This window comes from Capra hircus, chromosome 12 (assembly GCF_001704415.2).
Source record: "Capra hircus breed San Clemente chromosome 12, ASM170441v1, whole genome shotgun sequence".
NCBI classification, from domain to species: Eukaryota; Metazoa; Chordata; class Mammalia; order Artiodactyla; family Bovidae; genus Capra; species Capra hircus.
In genome coordinates, this window is record NC_030819.1 from 61,397,211 (window position 1) to 61,411,549 (window position 14,339).

General features: G+C 41.7%; 1 protein-coding gene across 1 annotated transcript in view; it reads right to left on the reverse strand.

Annotated features, from left to right (window-relative positions):
- Window positions 6,865–14,339, reverse strand: part of LOC102186027 (spermatogenesis- and oogenesis-specific basic helix-loop-helix-containing protein 2) — a 38,649-nt gene continuing 31,174 nt past the window's right edge. The window contains exons 7-11 of the mRNA XM_018056309.1: window positions 12,889–13,036; window positions 12,630–12,721; window positions 11,863–11,984; window positions 8,259–8,515; window positions 6,865–6,885 (exon numbers count right to left, since the gene is read on the reverse strand). Of these exons, the coding sequence (XP_017911798.1) occupies window positions 6,865–6,885; window positions 8,259–8,515; window positions 11,863–11,984; window positions 12,630–12,721; window positions 12,889–13,036 (640 nt within the window). The remainder of the gene's footprint in view (window positions 6,886–8,258; window positions 8,516–11,862; window positions 11,985–12,629; window positions 12,722–12,888; window positions 13,037–14,339) is intronic.

Sequence of the window (14,339 nt, forward strand, 5' to 3'; positions counted from 1 at the left end):
TGAAATCCTTTAGCATTTTTTTCTTTTTGGCCACACCACGCGGCATGTGGGATCCTAATTCCCTGATCAGGGACAGAACCCAAGCCCCCCACACTGGAAGCATGGAATCCCAACTATTGGCCTGCCAGGGAATTCCTAGCAACTTAAATCATTATTTCACTAGTTAAATGTCATGAAGGATAGTTCAGTCACAGTGCTCCAGTAGGTGACGAAAATCAATGCTTCAACCACGCTGGCCACCTTTTTATTATAGTAAATAAAATCTTTAAGTATTAAAACTAGTAATCCCACAGGGAAACTCCTATGGATTTTCCCACTCTTAATGCTTTAGAAACAACAGATTTGGGAATGTTAGAATACCAGAACATGAGATAACTAGTATTAGTCCAAACCAATAGATGGCGGGGACGGAGGTGGGGGTGAGTTTATTCTTATTTCTGTGAACCTGTCCTAATATATACATGGCTGTGGGAGAGATTTCCCACTTCCCCATAGTTTTCAGCCCAACACTGAGATTAACTTTAGGTTTACGGAGAAAATAACCTGCAAGGAGTTTTCATGGTATTTGCCAAGTTGAGACCTGTTATTGGAGATTTAAAAATGGTGTGGAGTCTCATAAGTCCTAAGTCACAGAATTTTTAAAACTTTGGTTATTTTGAAGAACACAAGAAAATAGCTTGAGACAGGATACAGGAGGGGGAAGTCAGTGTTTTAGAAAACATACCACTGCCAACACCCTCACATAGCCTATCTGGGGAAGTGAGAAGTGGAAAGGAATTTCTGTCTGCAAAGACTTCTTGGGATAGAAGGTTTAGCAGACATCTTTTCAGAACCAGTGTTATCTGTGCACATTAGAAGTCTATTTCACTGCAGTACTCAAGCCCACCTAGTTTACAATCTAACCTCTTCTTCAAACAAATGTTTGCTTTGAGCAAAAATGAAAAATGCTTTTTTCTTGAGTTTGATGAGTAAAATTCAGCAGCATACAACATACTGTGTAATGCAGTTTTGTGTTTGTGTGTGTGTATCTTCCTGTTTTTTGTTTTCAGAAAGGATATTATTCTGGGATGTTAAAAATCCCCCTTGAAAAACAGAGATAAGAGGTTTCTCTGTCTTGCACAGGGGTGTCACGTTTCCATAGCGATGAAAGCAGCTCTTGATACCTGATTAACCAAGGGCTTCCTGTTTCCTCATTCCATGTAATAGGGAGATAGGCAAAGGGGGAAACACCAGGGATAGAAAATTGCAAAGGCTCAGATCTGGTCTCAGGGATTTTGTGATAATAAGTATCCAGAGACATGAGATGTTTCCTGGTGTTAGTTATATTGAAAAGGGGGCTTTCTGCTTTTAACAATCCCTGTACTTTTACAAACATAAACATTTAATAAACTTGAGAAAGCACCTCCCTTCATACAAATTTTTATGCAATCAAGATAAGCACAAGTGAGCCAAGCAGACCTCACTTTCGTGGTTTTCACTCTTCTTAGTTATTTCTACTGAAACATCCCTGGGTCCTCTCCCGGAGACTTTGAATTGCCCCATAGCTATGCTCTGACCTGATCATCGTTTTAACTTACCAAAGCAGTTTCTGAAATTCATCTCCTTAGCAAACCTTTTTCCATCACCCAGTGAGGCAGTAATGATCCTCTCCCATGAGCTTCAGAAATTGGGAGGCTGTGTTCTTCCTGCTTCGTTCCTTGACATCTGCTCTCAAGACACTTCACTACCACATTATAAATCTAAGAGCGGGCTTCCCTCATAGCTAAGTTGGTAAAGAATCTGCCTGCAGTGTAGGAGATCTGGGTTCGATCCCTAGGTCAGGAAGATCCCCTGGAGAAGGAAAACCGACTAATAAATCTAACAGTGGCCCTCAAACCTGGCAGTGCATCAGAATCATTCTATGCTGATTACTGGGCCCTGTTCCAGAATTATGGAACCAGAGTCTCTGAGACAGGAGCCCCCAGATGCATGGTTTCCATAAATCCACAAGTGCTTCAGGTTTAGAAGTTGATGACATTTTACTATGTCTATTCTGCTTCCCTGGTGGCTCATATGGTTAAGAATCTGCCTGCAGTGCAGGAGACTCAGGGTTTGGTCTCGGGGTTGGGAAGATCCCCTGGAGAAAGGCATGGCAACCCACTCCAGTATTCTTGTCTGGAGAATCCCATGGACAGAGGAATCTTGTTTACGGTGTCACAGAGTTGGACATGACTGAGCAACTAACACTCACTTTTTACATTCTGTTTCATGTCCCCTCTGGGCATCTGCATCCGTTTGTGTGCCCTGGGTGTTTTTAAGGAGGGTAATCATATGCCAGCAACATCTTGAGCAGTGTTGTTATAATGTGAATTCCTTGGTACTGCCATGACCAAGCTTGCCAATCGGACCGTGGGATATGCTGCCTGGGAATATATATTTTAATGCGCTGCCACTCTCCATCCCGCAAGTGTGGGGGACAAACTGGAATACCTATAGGGACTGGGCAAGCCATTTCAATGAAGGAAGCCAGCTGGGTGAGATGTGACTAGAAGGAACCTGATGCCCAATATAAAGGGCCAGGTACTACTTACCTGAGCAATGTGCTGCTAGTTTGCCAAAGCAGAAATACATCCAGTATTGCCTATGTTTTGAATTTTTCAGAAGCCAGAAATTCAGAGAAATTTAATTTCTCACTGGGGTTGGGGAGGGGGGAATTGGATGAAGGTGGTTTCAAAAGGTACAAACTTATAAGATAAATAAGCACTAGGGATATAATGCACAGCATGATTAATATAAATAACCCTGATGTATGTTATCTATCAAAGTTGTTAAGAGAGTAAATCCTAAGAGTCATTATTGCAAGGAAAACTTTTTTTTACTTCGTATCTATACGAGAAGATGGATGTTCCCTAAACTTACTGTCCTCATCATTTCATGATATATGTAAGTCATTATGCTGTACACCTTACACTTATACAGTGTTGTATGTCAATTACACCTCCATAAAACTGGAAGAAAAAATAAATAAAACAGTAAACACAGCCACCACAAGCAAGTTGTGCCCTCTGCCTTAGAGTTCTACGCATGTCTCAAAACTGGTAACTTGCAGTGTCATGCGACACTTGGGGCCTGACTGAGTGACTTCTTATGATGAACTGTAATAGAATTGCAGGGTTAGAAGGCCCTTGTTCATCACCCAGGCCACCATTTAACGACTGAATCCCCACCCCCGGCCACATTTTCCCACCTCAGGATGAAGACACCCTAAACCATCTCTCACTCTAACCCCTGCCTCTCTGTGTGTGCAGATCTGAGTGTTTTTTGGCCACCTCCATTAGGATACCATATACACACCCAACATAGCACATTCCCAGATGAAACTGTCATCATCCAACGCCATCCCTCCAAATGCTCGTTTCCCTGTGTCCCCCCAGTGAGCTCAGTGTGATCTGTCCAGCAACCAAAGCCCAGGACCTGGGTGTTATCCTTACTACTTTGCCTTCCTTCGCAACCTCTATACCGGATCATCTACCACCTCTTACTAATTCTTCCTTCTTAATATGAACCAAATTTGCCTCTTCTTTTCATTCCCATTGCCAGTGACTTATTTCAGGCCATCTCTTGTCTGAAGGCCAGTCCTTCCCCTGCCAAGTTGGTTTTAGCCCCGCTTTGATTCATTCTGGCTTTAACTCACCAAAACCAGAATGGTCACCCTAAAATGCAAATCTGATGACATCAATACCATGACAACAATGAGGACTAGTCAGAGTGCAAACAGGGCAATGTCAAATGGCCCTTGCCTTTCTCCCCTGCTCCACTCTTCCTCGATCCCAAGCCTGAACTCTCTTCACAGCCACACAGAATCGCCTTCACTTCTCCAGGCGTGTTACACTGTTTTTTCCTTTGTTCCTTCACAAATGAGGTTCTCTCTGCCTAAAAAGTCATCTCCTGAACCAGTCCCCAAATCTCCATGGCTTGGCTTAGTTTATGCCTACAGGCCCTTAAAATCTTAGCTTAATCACTGTTATAATTGTGGTGATGACAATCATACGATGAATTAACATGTATTAAATGCTTACTATGTGCCAGGCACTGTTCTAAGAGCTTTCACATATTTTATCATTTAACTTTCACAACAAGCTCAAGAGATAGGTCATGTCACTCACTACCAGTTTTAAAGGAAAGCACAGACTGACAGGCTGCAGTCCACAGTGTTGCACGGAGTCTGACATGACTGGAGCAACTCAGCACACACGCACAGACATCACCACCTCCGTAGCCTCTTGTGAATCCCCAGATGCTGTGTGCGATGCTTCTGAGACCTTCATAATTTCCCCCTACATAGCACTCACTAAACTCCACTGCAGTTCCAGCCAACCTGTCCCTCCCAGCAGATTCTAAATGCCTATATATAGAACACAAAAAAATACAATGCCTTATATAGTTTTCTCAGCATTTAAGACAATGCCTATCATGGGACTTCCCTGGCAGTCCAGTGGTTAAGACTTTGCTTTCCAACGCAGGAGGTGTGGGTTCAATTCCTGGGCTGGGAGCTATGATCCCACATGCCTCGGGGCCCAAAATATCCCAAAACATAAAACAGAATCAATATTGTATCAAATCAATAAAGGCTTTAAAAAATGTCCACATAAAAAAAAAGAAGTCTTTAAAAAAAAAAGACAAAGTCTACCAAATAAATAGAGAAAAGTTAATAAATAATGGAATGATTTTTGAGTTGTTCAACATCTGACTGTTCTCCATTGAACAGACAACAGTTTGTTTGAAAACCCTTCCCATTACTGCCATGTCTGTAAGCTGGGAGACCATCCAACTCATCTATTAGAAAAGCATGGCTGAGGGGCAGGAAATAAGTATAAACAGAGTAGCGATACACTCTCTGTAAAAGCTATACCGACAGATGGCTAAGCATCTACTTCTACTCTTCCTTCTCTTTTGACTTCAAGTGGGTCCCTAAGTGCCTGACCATGTCTTCTGCTTTCCTTTCTCAGGATCATCACCCATGTTCAGATGCCTCCTTCCTCTTGGCTCCTCCTTCCCCCAGGTACCCATCCAAGTACCTGCGCATCCATCCATCTAACCAGTCAGATGGCTGATATGGAGGGTCTAGAGACTAGTACAGCTAAGTCCCTCTCCTCAAAGGTGTATCTCCTAAACTGCCTGGGCCACCGAAAGGGCTCAATAAACATTTGCTTCTGCCCCTGATCCCTATCTGGGGAAGGGACTGCTGTAACCATCAGTGTGAACCTGCACGCTGACACTTTTTCTCAACAAACTCTCTGCCCCTTTTTCATTGTGAAAACAACATTGCAACTGTCTCATGACCAGTCATCCTGACTTTACAAAGGAAAATCATGTTCTAGTTTTACAAGCTGAGGCCCAACTAACCTTTTCACCCCAGCTGACAGCTGAATTTAGTCAGAAGAGCATAATTTATTAAAAATAAAATTCATGTATTGGAAGTGATTTTGGACACTTATATGAAGGATCATGGGGACCAGCACTGAAAAAAGGAATCTGGCAGCCTCTTCTTCATGTAGAAAGAGAAAAAAAAGGGGGATTTCCAACCACAGGTGGATAGGATGTGTGTGTCACCCTTCTAGGTATTATAGAATTCCAAGCCACAGCTGTGTCTCATGGTCCATGCATGTATTGAGGGAAATGCTGATGCAAAGAACAAGTCCCAGTATAAACTAAGACCATCTGTGAACACAGGAAGTCATCCCAGTGCTCAAAACAGCTCAACAGGTTCTCCTACAATGTCAAAGCCATTACTATTCCCAACAGCAAGAGTCAAGCACACGTTTATAATTAAAAGCACAGAATCTTAGTTAGAAACTTGTAGTTCCTTTATCAAGTTTGCCAAATATCTACAAATTCCATCATCTTGCCATTCTCAAAGAAAAGTCATACATTTTAACATGAAATGTAGGCTATGCCTAATTTTTAAACTGCTCAAAACTCTAGTAAAATTAATTTCCCTACACAGCACTACTAAAAGAGGGAACACGTATTTATTAAACAGAACAAAAACTGGTTATCATTTTCAGTATCAGAACTGAATATTTCCTTTAATAATAAAACTTATGCATAAGAACATTTCAGTGAAATATAAAACAAACATTTTTCTCCCCTTATTTCCAACAATCTTTTCTAATGCCCACAGGGAGAAGGGGATGGAAAACAAAGAAAAATCTGCTAATCTGTAATCTGACACTAAAGATCCAGAAAGATGTTAGTTCTCATTTTACTCAAGGGAAGGTGAAATGCAAAAATAAACACGTCAGTTTATTCATTAGTAGTCAAGTCAGGAGGTAAACACATCTCTCAAGTTAAGGTATCTTACTGTGAATAATGAAGGAAGTGCTCTAAAATGCCAAATTTGGAAAAGATACCACCTAGAAATAAGTGACAGTAACTCACAATGATACTAAAAATAAGAATCAAGTTGCATTATCTATACTTAGCAACATCAATGCACTATGTGGATCTTCTTTATAACGTACTTTTTGCATAAATTGTGGATCTTCTTTATAATGTACTTTTTGCATAAATTGTGGAATGTGTTTTGAGAACAAAAAGTGTCCAGGTCACCTAGGCCATTTGTTCTTAGAGCACCTTGGTTGGGGGAGATCCAAGTGTGTATGAAGCTAAGTATTAATAAAAGCCTATGGCTAGCTAGCACTCTTACTGCCTGTCTTTCTATCTGCAGAAGCTTTTAGCACATTTATCAGAAGCCATACAATGCAAACCCTTTTGATATTAGGTCTCTGGGTGTAGCTTTCAAGATCATTCTTTGTTCCATTCTTCCTGTATTGTCAAACGGCACCCAATAGGTGGTCTAGAGTGAATTTCAAACATGTGCTATTAATACGCCCAAAACTGTTGCTGCAAAGGTGAAAAAACAAAAAACATATTAATTGAATACTGGCCTGTTCTTACTCATAATGACACAAATGTGTGTTCTATGTCCTCAAGCAATAGGAAATAATTTGTAAAACCATTAACTCTTTAGGTGAATATGCCTGCAGGTTTTAAAATATGTATTATTCATAGTTACTAAACAATTCTCCAACAAAAACTCCATACAGTTAAGTGTAGGTCACAATTTAAAAAAATAATGTTGCAACCCTTTTTTTTTTTAATTTACTCTAGTTTTTGGACTGGTATACTAATGATTATTAGCAACAGTATTATATCTGTATATACTTCATGTTTTAAAATGTCTAATGCTCTTTAGATTAGTTTTCTTATAAATATTTTTTGGGAAAGTCACTATTATTCCCACTCTATAGATGTCATATGGAAATAATGTCCCTACCTCAAATGACTGTCACAGGTTCATCAGATAACCCACATTAACATGTACGGTATTTGACACATTACTTACTGAGTGCTCAAAACATTATTATTAATATGCAAAAGTACTGATAGTTATATTAAGGTTATGAGAGTCTATTTTAAGCAGGCAAGTCTGGTTTGGGTCTTTCTCTGGAATTGGACAATTCTTGCCCAAAATGAAGATACCACTGTTTATATATGCTGAACCATCTGCCTAGAATGCTTTTCCCTTCCTCACTCACAATTCCTAACTGCTCTCCTGGGCTAATTCTCACTCTTCAGATCTCAGCGTAGTCAGTACTCCCTCCAGGGACATGCTGTCCTTAACCTTGCCCGCATCTGCGTCACACTGCGTACACTGGGGTCTCCCTCTACGTGCTCCAATGCACATCACCACTGTCTGCTTCCATGTTTGCACCCTATGAGACTCAGCTTCAGCAACCCAGGGATTGTGGTCTAGACACTCCATTCTCGGTGGTTAGCAGAATGCTGGAACACAGTAGGTGCTCAATAAATATCTGTGGTATGCAGACACCTGGGATGTGAAACCAGCCTGGTTGGCATTTCAAGAATAGGTTTTCATAAAGTGTAAGTGACTGGGGCCTAGAGATAAAGCAGAACCCAGCCATGGGACCAGTAGAGGATGAGGCTGGTGGGGTGGGGAGCAGTGAGGAGGGGTGCTAAAGGAGATTAGGTTTCATTAGGTCACTTCCGGTGAGAGCAGCATGGCCACATCCAGACTGACTGTGGGTATCTAGAGAGCCATTGTGCAGCACCAGGAACCAGTGTCTGGGCTGCCTTCCATGGTCCCAGTCCGAGAGATTTCTAACCCAGAGCATCAGCAACAAAACGCAGGTCAGGGGCCCCTGTGGACTGGAAAGAAAGAGCCCGGTCTGACCCACAGACCCCAAGAGACTTACCAGACAGTTGGGGTGTGCTGTGCACGCCTGGCCCAACACAGAATTGCAGTGCTGAGGAAGAAACTTGGAGACTTTGGCTACAGCTGTTGGGAAACGCACTGAAGTGTTCTGATTTGTTACGGCAGCTGCGTCATAGGAAGGGACCACTTTAGAATAGTATCTGACAGCATGGAAGGAATTAAGAGACAGAGCTGTGCTGGGGATTCGGGTTTTATACACATCACCGATAGCGTTCTCTGACGCAGAGCTGGACTGACCTTTAATAAAAGAGAGTATCCATCAGTACATGCAAATTGGTAACTCTGAACTACTATATCTGAAATAAATCACCCTCTATTTCATTTCCCCATGGTATGAACTTAAGATACTGCTACACTCAAATGCTGATGAAAACACAAAGTAAACTTTTTGGTAGCGACATTTAGTATAATACAAACACTATAAATTAGTGTTCACTTGTCATTCAAAGACAGAGATTTTAGAGACACATCAGCTCTCTCTGCCTGTGTATGCCTGTGTGTGTCTTTCATCATAAAAAGTGACCATTTCTATGAAGCAAGGAAGAATGTTGGAAAGAAAAACTCCATTCAGCCACAAATAGTTTGGTCACTGATTTTTCCATCAGTGAGTGGGTTATACTGTTGTATCGCTCTCTTCTGTACAGTAACTAGAAGGCAGAAAAAAATGTTTAATATATAGTGAATGTTAACAATGTAGTCCCTATGCTGTGAATATTTATTTTCTTCTGGACACTAACAGAAATGAAAATAAAGGAATATAATTTTATATCGACTTTAAATACAAATGGACCTGGAATATTTGTGAAAAAAAAAAGTCATTTCAGCAAAAGTGTACATAAATTTATGTAAAAGGACAAGTAAAAGCTACTTAATGAAGTCTAAACACTGACTAAGATCAGCACTTCTGGTTTACAGGTCAGATTTATCACAGAAAGCAGGGGATCATAGGTGGCCACTCAACTTCTCTAACCTTCAATTTACTGGCCTAAGTGGTGAAAGTGCAATTTGAAAGACTTAACTGATCCCAACTGTTTCATTCGTCTTTCAAAAACCATTTTGCAGCATGCAAGGCCAGCTATACATGTGCTCATATCCAGCCCAAGGAAAAGTCCAAAATAGAGAAAAATCCATATACAGGGATATATTTTCTGAAATGTTATATATAAAATCACTTTCCCCACAAACCTGGAAACACTAAATGTAGCAAGAAAACTATTCTCTAAATCACTGGATAAACTACTAAAACCATTAAACTGGTGATAAAGGCTGCATAATACAAAATCCAAGCGTACAGGACACAATGTTAAGTAAAAAAGTCAAGAGACAAAATTGGAGGTCTGATATGATTACTACTATGTTGTTGTTGTTCAGTTGCCCCATCATGTACAACTCTTTGTGACCCCATGGACTGCAGCAGGCCAGGCTTCCCTGTCCCTCAGCATCCCCCAGAGTTTGCCCAAGTTCATGTCCATTGCATCAATGATGCCATCCAGGCATCTCAGCCTCTGACGCCCTCTTCTCCTTCTGCCCTTGATCTTTCCCAGCATCAAGAACTTTGTCAATAAGACAGATGTTTGCACCAGATGACCAAAATACTGGCGCTTCAGCTTCAGCATCAGTCCTTCCAATGAGTATTCAGGGTTGATTTCCCTTAAGACTGACTGGTTTGATCTCCTTGCTGTCCAGGGGACTTTCAGGAGTCTTCTCCAGTACCACAGTTCAAAGGCATTGATTCTTTGGCATGTTGCCTTCTTTACGGTCCAGCTCTCACAATCATACATGACCACTGGGAAGACCAATACTATAGAAGATTACTACTATAGTACTACTACCAAAAAAATATATATATATTATATATATATATATAAACACACATAAACATATATATAAAGGCTTGAAAGAAATACATTAAAAAATGAAGTTATTATGTTAGCTGGGTTTTGTTGTTCAGTTGCTAAGTCATGTCCAACTGTTTGCAACCCCATGGACTGCAGTGCATCAGGTTCCCCTGTCCTTCACTGTCTCCCGGAGTTTGGTCAAACTCATGTCCATTGAGTTGGTGATGCTATCTGACCATCTCGTCCTCTGTCACCTCCTTCTCCTCCTGCTGTTAATCTTTCCCAGTATCAGGGTCTTTTCCAAAGAGTTGGCTCCTCACATCAGGTGGTCAAAATATTGGAGCTTCAGCATTAATCCTTACAATGAATATTCTGGATTGATTTCCTTTAGGATTGACTGGTTTGACTTCCTTGCAGTCCAAAGGACTCTCAAGAATCTTCTCTAGCACCACAATTTGAAAGCATCAATTCTTCGGTTCTCAGTCTTCTTTTTGGTCCCACTCTCACATCTGTACATGACTACTACTAGCGGGTTTTTAGTAAAGGACTAATACTGCTTTCAAATAGAAAAATGTATATAAATAAAATTAGAATGAGGGGTTTGGTTCAATGACCTTCAAGGTCTCCTCCAGCCTGAACCTGACACAAGCCTATGGTCCTAGTGGATTTGTTTCTTCTTGGACCAGTTACTTTAGGTGATACAAAACCAAGAGATCCAGGGGCACAGAAAGGCCTGAACGCACAGCATGAGGAGAGTGTTTCAGAGATTCTGCAGGATATGAAGAGTGAAAATGCAGAAGTACTGTCTGTGTAAGAAGTAACACTGACAGGCATGTGCCTGTGGCCTGGCCCCTCTCTGATCTAATCTGGGCTGATTTAATCACTCTTTGTGACATTCAGCCAGAGCTACTCTAAGCAGTTTATCCATGGCTCATGGCTACTTTTTCCTTCTCTCCTTCCCTCCTTACTATGACAGGAAAAAAAAGTCTAAAAGGACTAACAAACACCCTGAGGCTGATACATGAGCAAGGAGGGCTGTGTCCTATTTTGGGCCCCTTTCTCCTTTGACTTTTGACATCAATCCCAGTAACCCCATTTGTTCCTGTGGTCTCCATTATGTCCCCACAATATGTACACAACCTCAATGACAGTGTCATGTCTTTGCTATCACTACTAGTATTCGCTGAAAACTCAGATGACAGCTAGCATTTTAAACCAATGAAACTTTTTAAAATTAAGGCCTGCATATGACTTTTTTAGACATATGCTATCATGTACTTAACAGACTATGGTATGGTGCAAACATAATGTTTATATGCACTGAGAAATCAAACAACGTGTGACTCTACTGCAAAGCTCATTTTATTTCAGTGGCCTGGAAGAGAACTCACAATATATCTGTGGTCTGCCTATACACTCTTAGCACTGAATTAACATGAATACTTCCCTCGCTTTAGATTCTACTCACATAATACACACAGTCACCAGTGTGCTCGTCATCTGTGAGCAAGATGAACTTTCTGGTGATGACAGTCAGTTTTCAGCCCACCCTCTGGGATAACACTATTCAAATGCCTGTGGCCAGCTGTGTCCTTCCAGCGGACAGCACCAGAGGACCCCGGGTGCAATCTTCCAGCTACAGCTCATCCCTTGGTTATGGCAGTGGCTGCACAGGAGCCCCGGCTGAGCAGGACACGCCCCGAAGCCCCCATATACTACAGCTGCAGAGCAGCGGGCAGAGCTCACCTCTCACAGCTTCATCCACAGCGTCCTGGGAGGCAGGAGCAGAGTACACATTCAAGCGCTCCTCAGTCAGGACTCTGATGCCTGATGCAGGTGAGTGAGTGCTGCTCAGCACACTGTTTTCCCTTAGAAGACAAAAAACATTCCTTAGGCATTTCTCAAAGAGAAGGATATGAACACTGTTGAGTTGAACTGCTCTTCTGTCATTCGAGTTCTAAAAGGCACAGAGATAAACTCTGTATTAAATATTAGAGCAAAGCATAGACTAGGACTCAGGATGGGTATTTAGGACATGAAGGAAAGGTTTATTTTTCCTTGTTCAGAGTTCTTCTTGGTTTACATATTCTAATCAATTTAAATTAGGAAGCATTCATTTGGCACACCACCTTTTACACTAGAAGCTTCTTTAAAGACTCCTAATTGAAAAAAATGAGGCTGGATTGCCCTGGTCACAGAGGAATGCTAGAATCTATCATGCCACAAATACATTGTCAGTCACCACAGGCACTACTTGTGAAGTCTGGTTTAAAGAAACAACAAAAGAAGTTAAGAGTGAGTCAAGTCATGAAGGGATCCCAGGCCTGAGACTATTATATATTTTATCCACTATAATTCAATGATGCACATCAGCAAAGGGAAAAGTTCACTGATTCTTAGTAGATGCCCGAGTTCTCAGTATGGGTGGGTTCAGTGCCTGTGTTATTTCTAGCATTAATATCAGAGAAAAATAACAAGGCAACTTTGGATTCACAAGATTCAGACTGTCATACCTTTGTGCCATGATCGTGCCTGGGACGGATAGCTGGATGGGCATTTGTTGTTTCTTACAAAACCTCCTATTGTTCTGAAGTACTTCTGTAATCTAAGAAACAGACAGACAGAGACCTACTTTATCAATAGATAGCTATAGATGTTTTTCAAAATATACAAACAGACATACATTTCCAATTATAAAACAGAAAGAAAGGAAACTGCAGCATTAAAGCATTGTCTACGAGGATAAAATTCAAGGGCTCAAGAGTTGCATACCTGGCCCATGATGGCTGGAGGGATTTTCTCCCGGACAAACTTCACGTAATCAACTGTGGCCTCGAGGACGGAAGCTGCATCATTCTTTCTCCCCCTCATATACGGCAGCAGGGTGCGCAGCTGCTCACAGCAATACTTGATTCGTTCTCTGAGCAGAGAAGTGCGACAAGTAAGGAATAATTAGTCTACTTTCTTCCTGTCACAAGGACAAACAGTCTTCCTCCTGGGTCTGTTTTTCCCTTTCTGGTGTCCGATTCAGAGAAAGACCATGTCCCCACGAGCCAGCAGCCTCCACGGCCCCTGGAATCCCAGCTTCCTGGGGCACCAGCTCACATGCTGCCAAGTACAGTGTCTGTGCTGATGGCAACCCAGCTCACTCATCCCTGTGGGTGTGCAGGATGCCCGGACACTGAGGACACCAGAGAACACCCCCTCTGCCTATGGAAACCCACAGGCGACGCAACCCTCAGAGGAGAGACTCACACACCACACAGGTAAATCCTTTTGTGACCACACGAGAGACAACTGGAAGACAGAGTCCCTGGGATAGTCCTGTCACTCTGATCCTGACCACATTTCCAACAACACACAACTAGCATCCTGAAATACATGGGCTTTACCTATGTTCTGAAAGGAAAATCAAAAGCCTGCTTCCTTTACACAAGGCGGGCACATGAGCAAAACAAATAAACTGATATGCAAATGAGAACGACATCCAGGCTCATACCAGAAAGAAACCAACCTAAGTATTTCATAGCTCTGAAGGGAAATACATAGGAAATGTAACACCAAATTGACCGAAGCCTTTGGAACCTTCAGTTATCCATGTTTTCATTTGATAAACATTCTTAAGCATGTTTTGTGCTGAATACTGCCATACTGACATAAGTGGGATCAAAGGGTAGCTTTGCCAATTTCTAGCTGGGATATAGGCAAGTTACTAAACCTTTCTGAACCTCAGAATGACAAAAATAAATGCATTAAAAAATCCACTTTGACATATAGCCAGTGAATAACTCAAATATTCCAGACCAGTGGGTGGTATTTTAATTGGACTTTAAGCTTTGGGGGTTCTGTGGAAATGTATCAGGGATGATTCTGTAAAAGGGTTGGAAGTGTCAACAATTTGACACATGGATGAAGGGCTTTGAAAGGTCATACACCCTTCCATAGGGTACTTTCACTTATAAGGATCACAAACACAGAATAAACTTTCTGCAGAATGATATCCATTATGGTAGCCTTTCAGTAAAATGACTTCCCTGTGGCTCAGACGGTAAAGCGTCTGCCTACAATGCAGGAGACCCGGGTTCAATCCCTGGGTCAGGAAGATCTCCTCGAGAAGGACATGGCAACCCACTCCAGTATTCTTGCCTGGAAAATCCCGTGGACGGAGGAGCCTGGTAGGGCTACACTCTATGGGGTCGCAAAGAGTTGGACATGACTAAGCA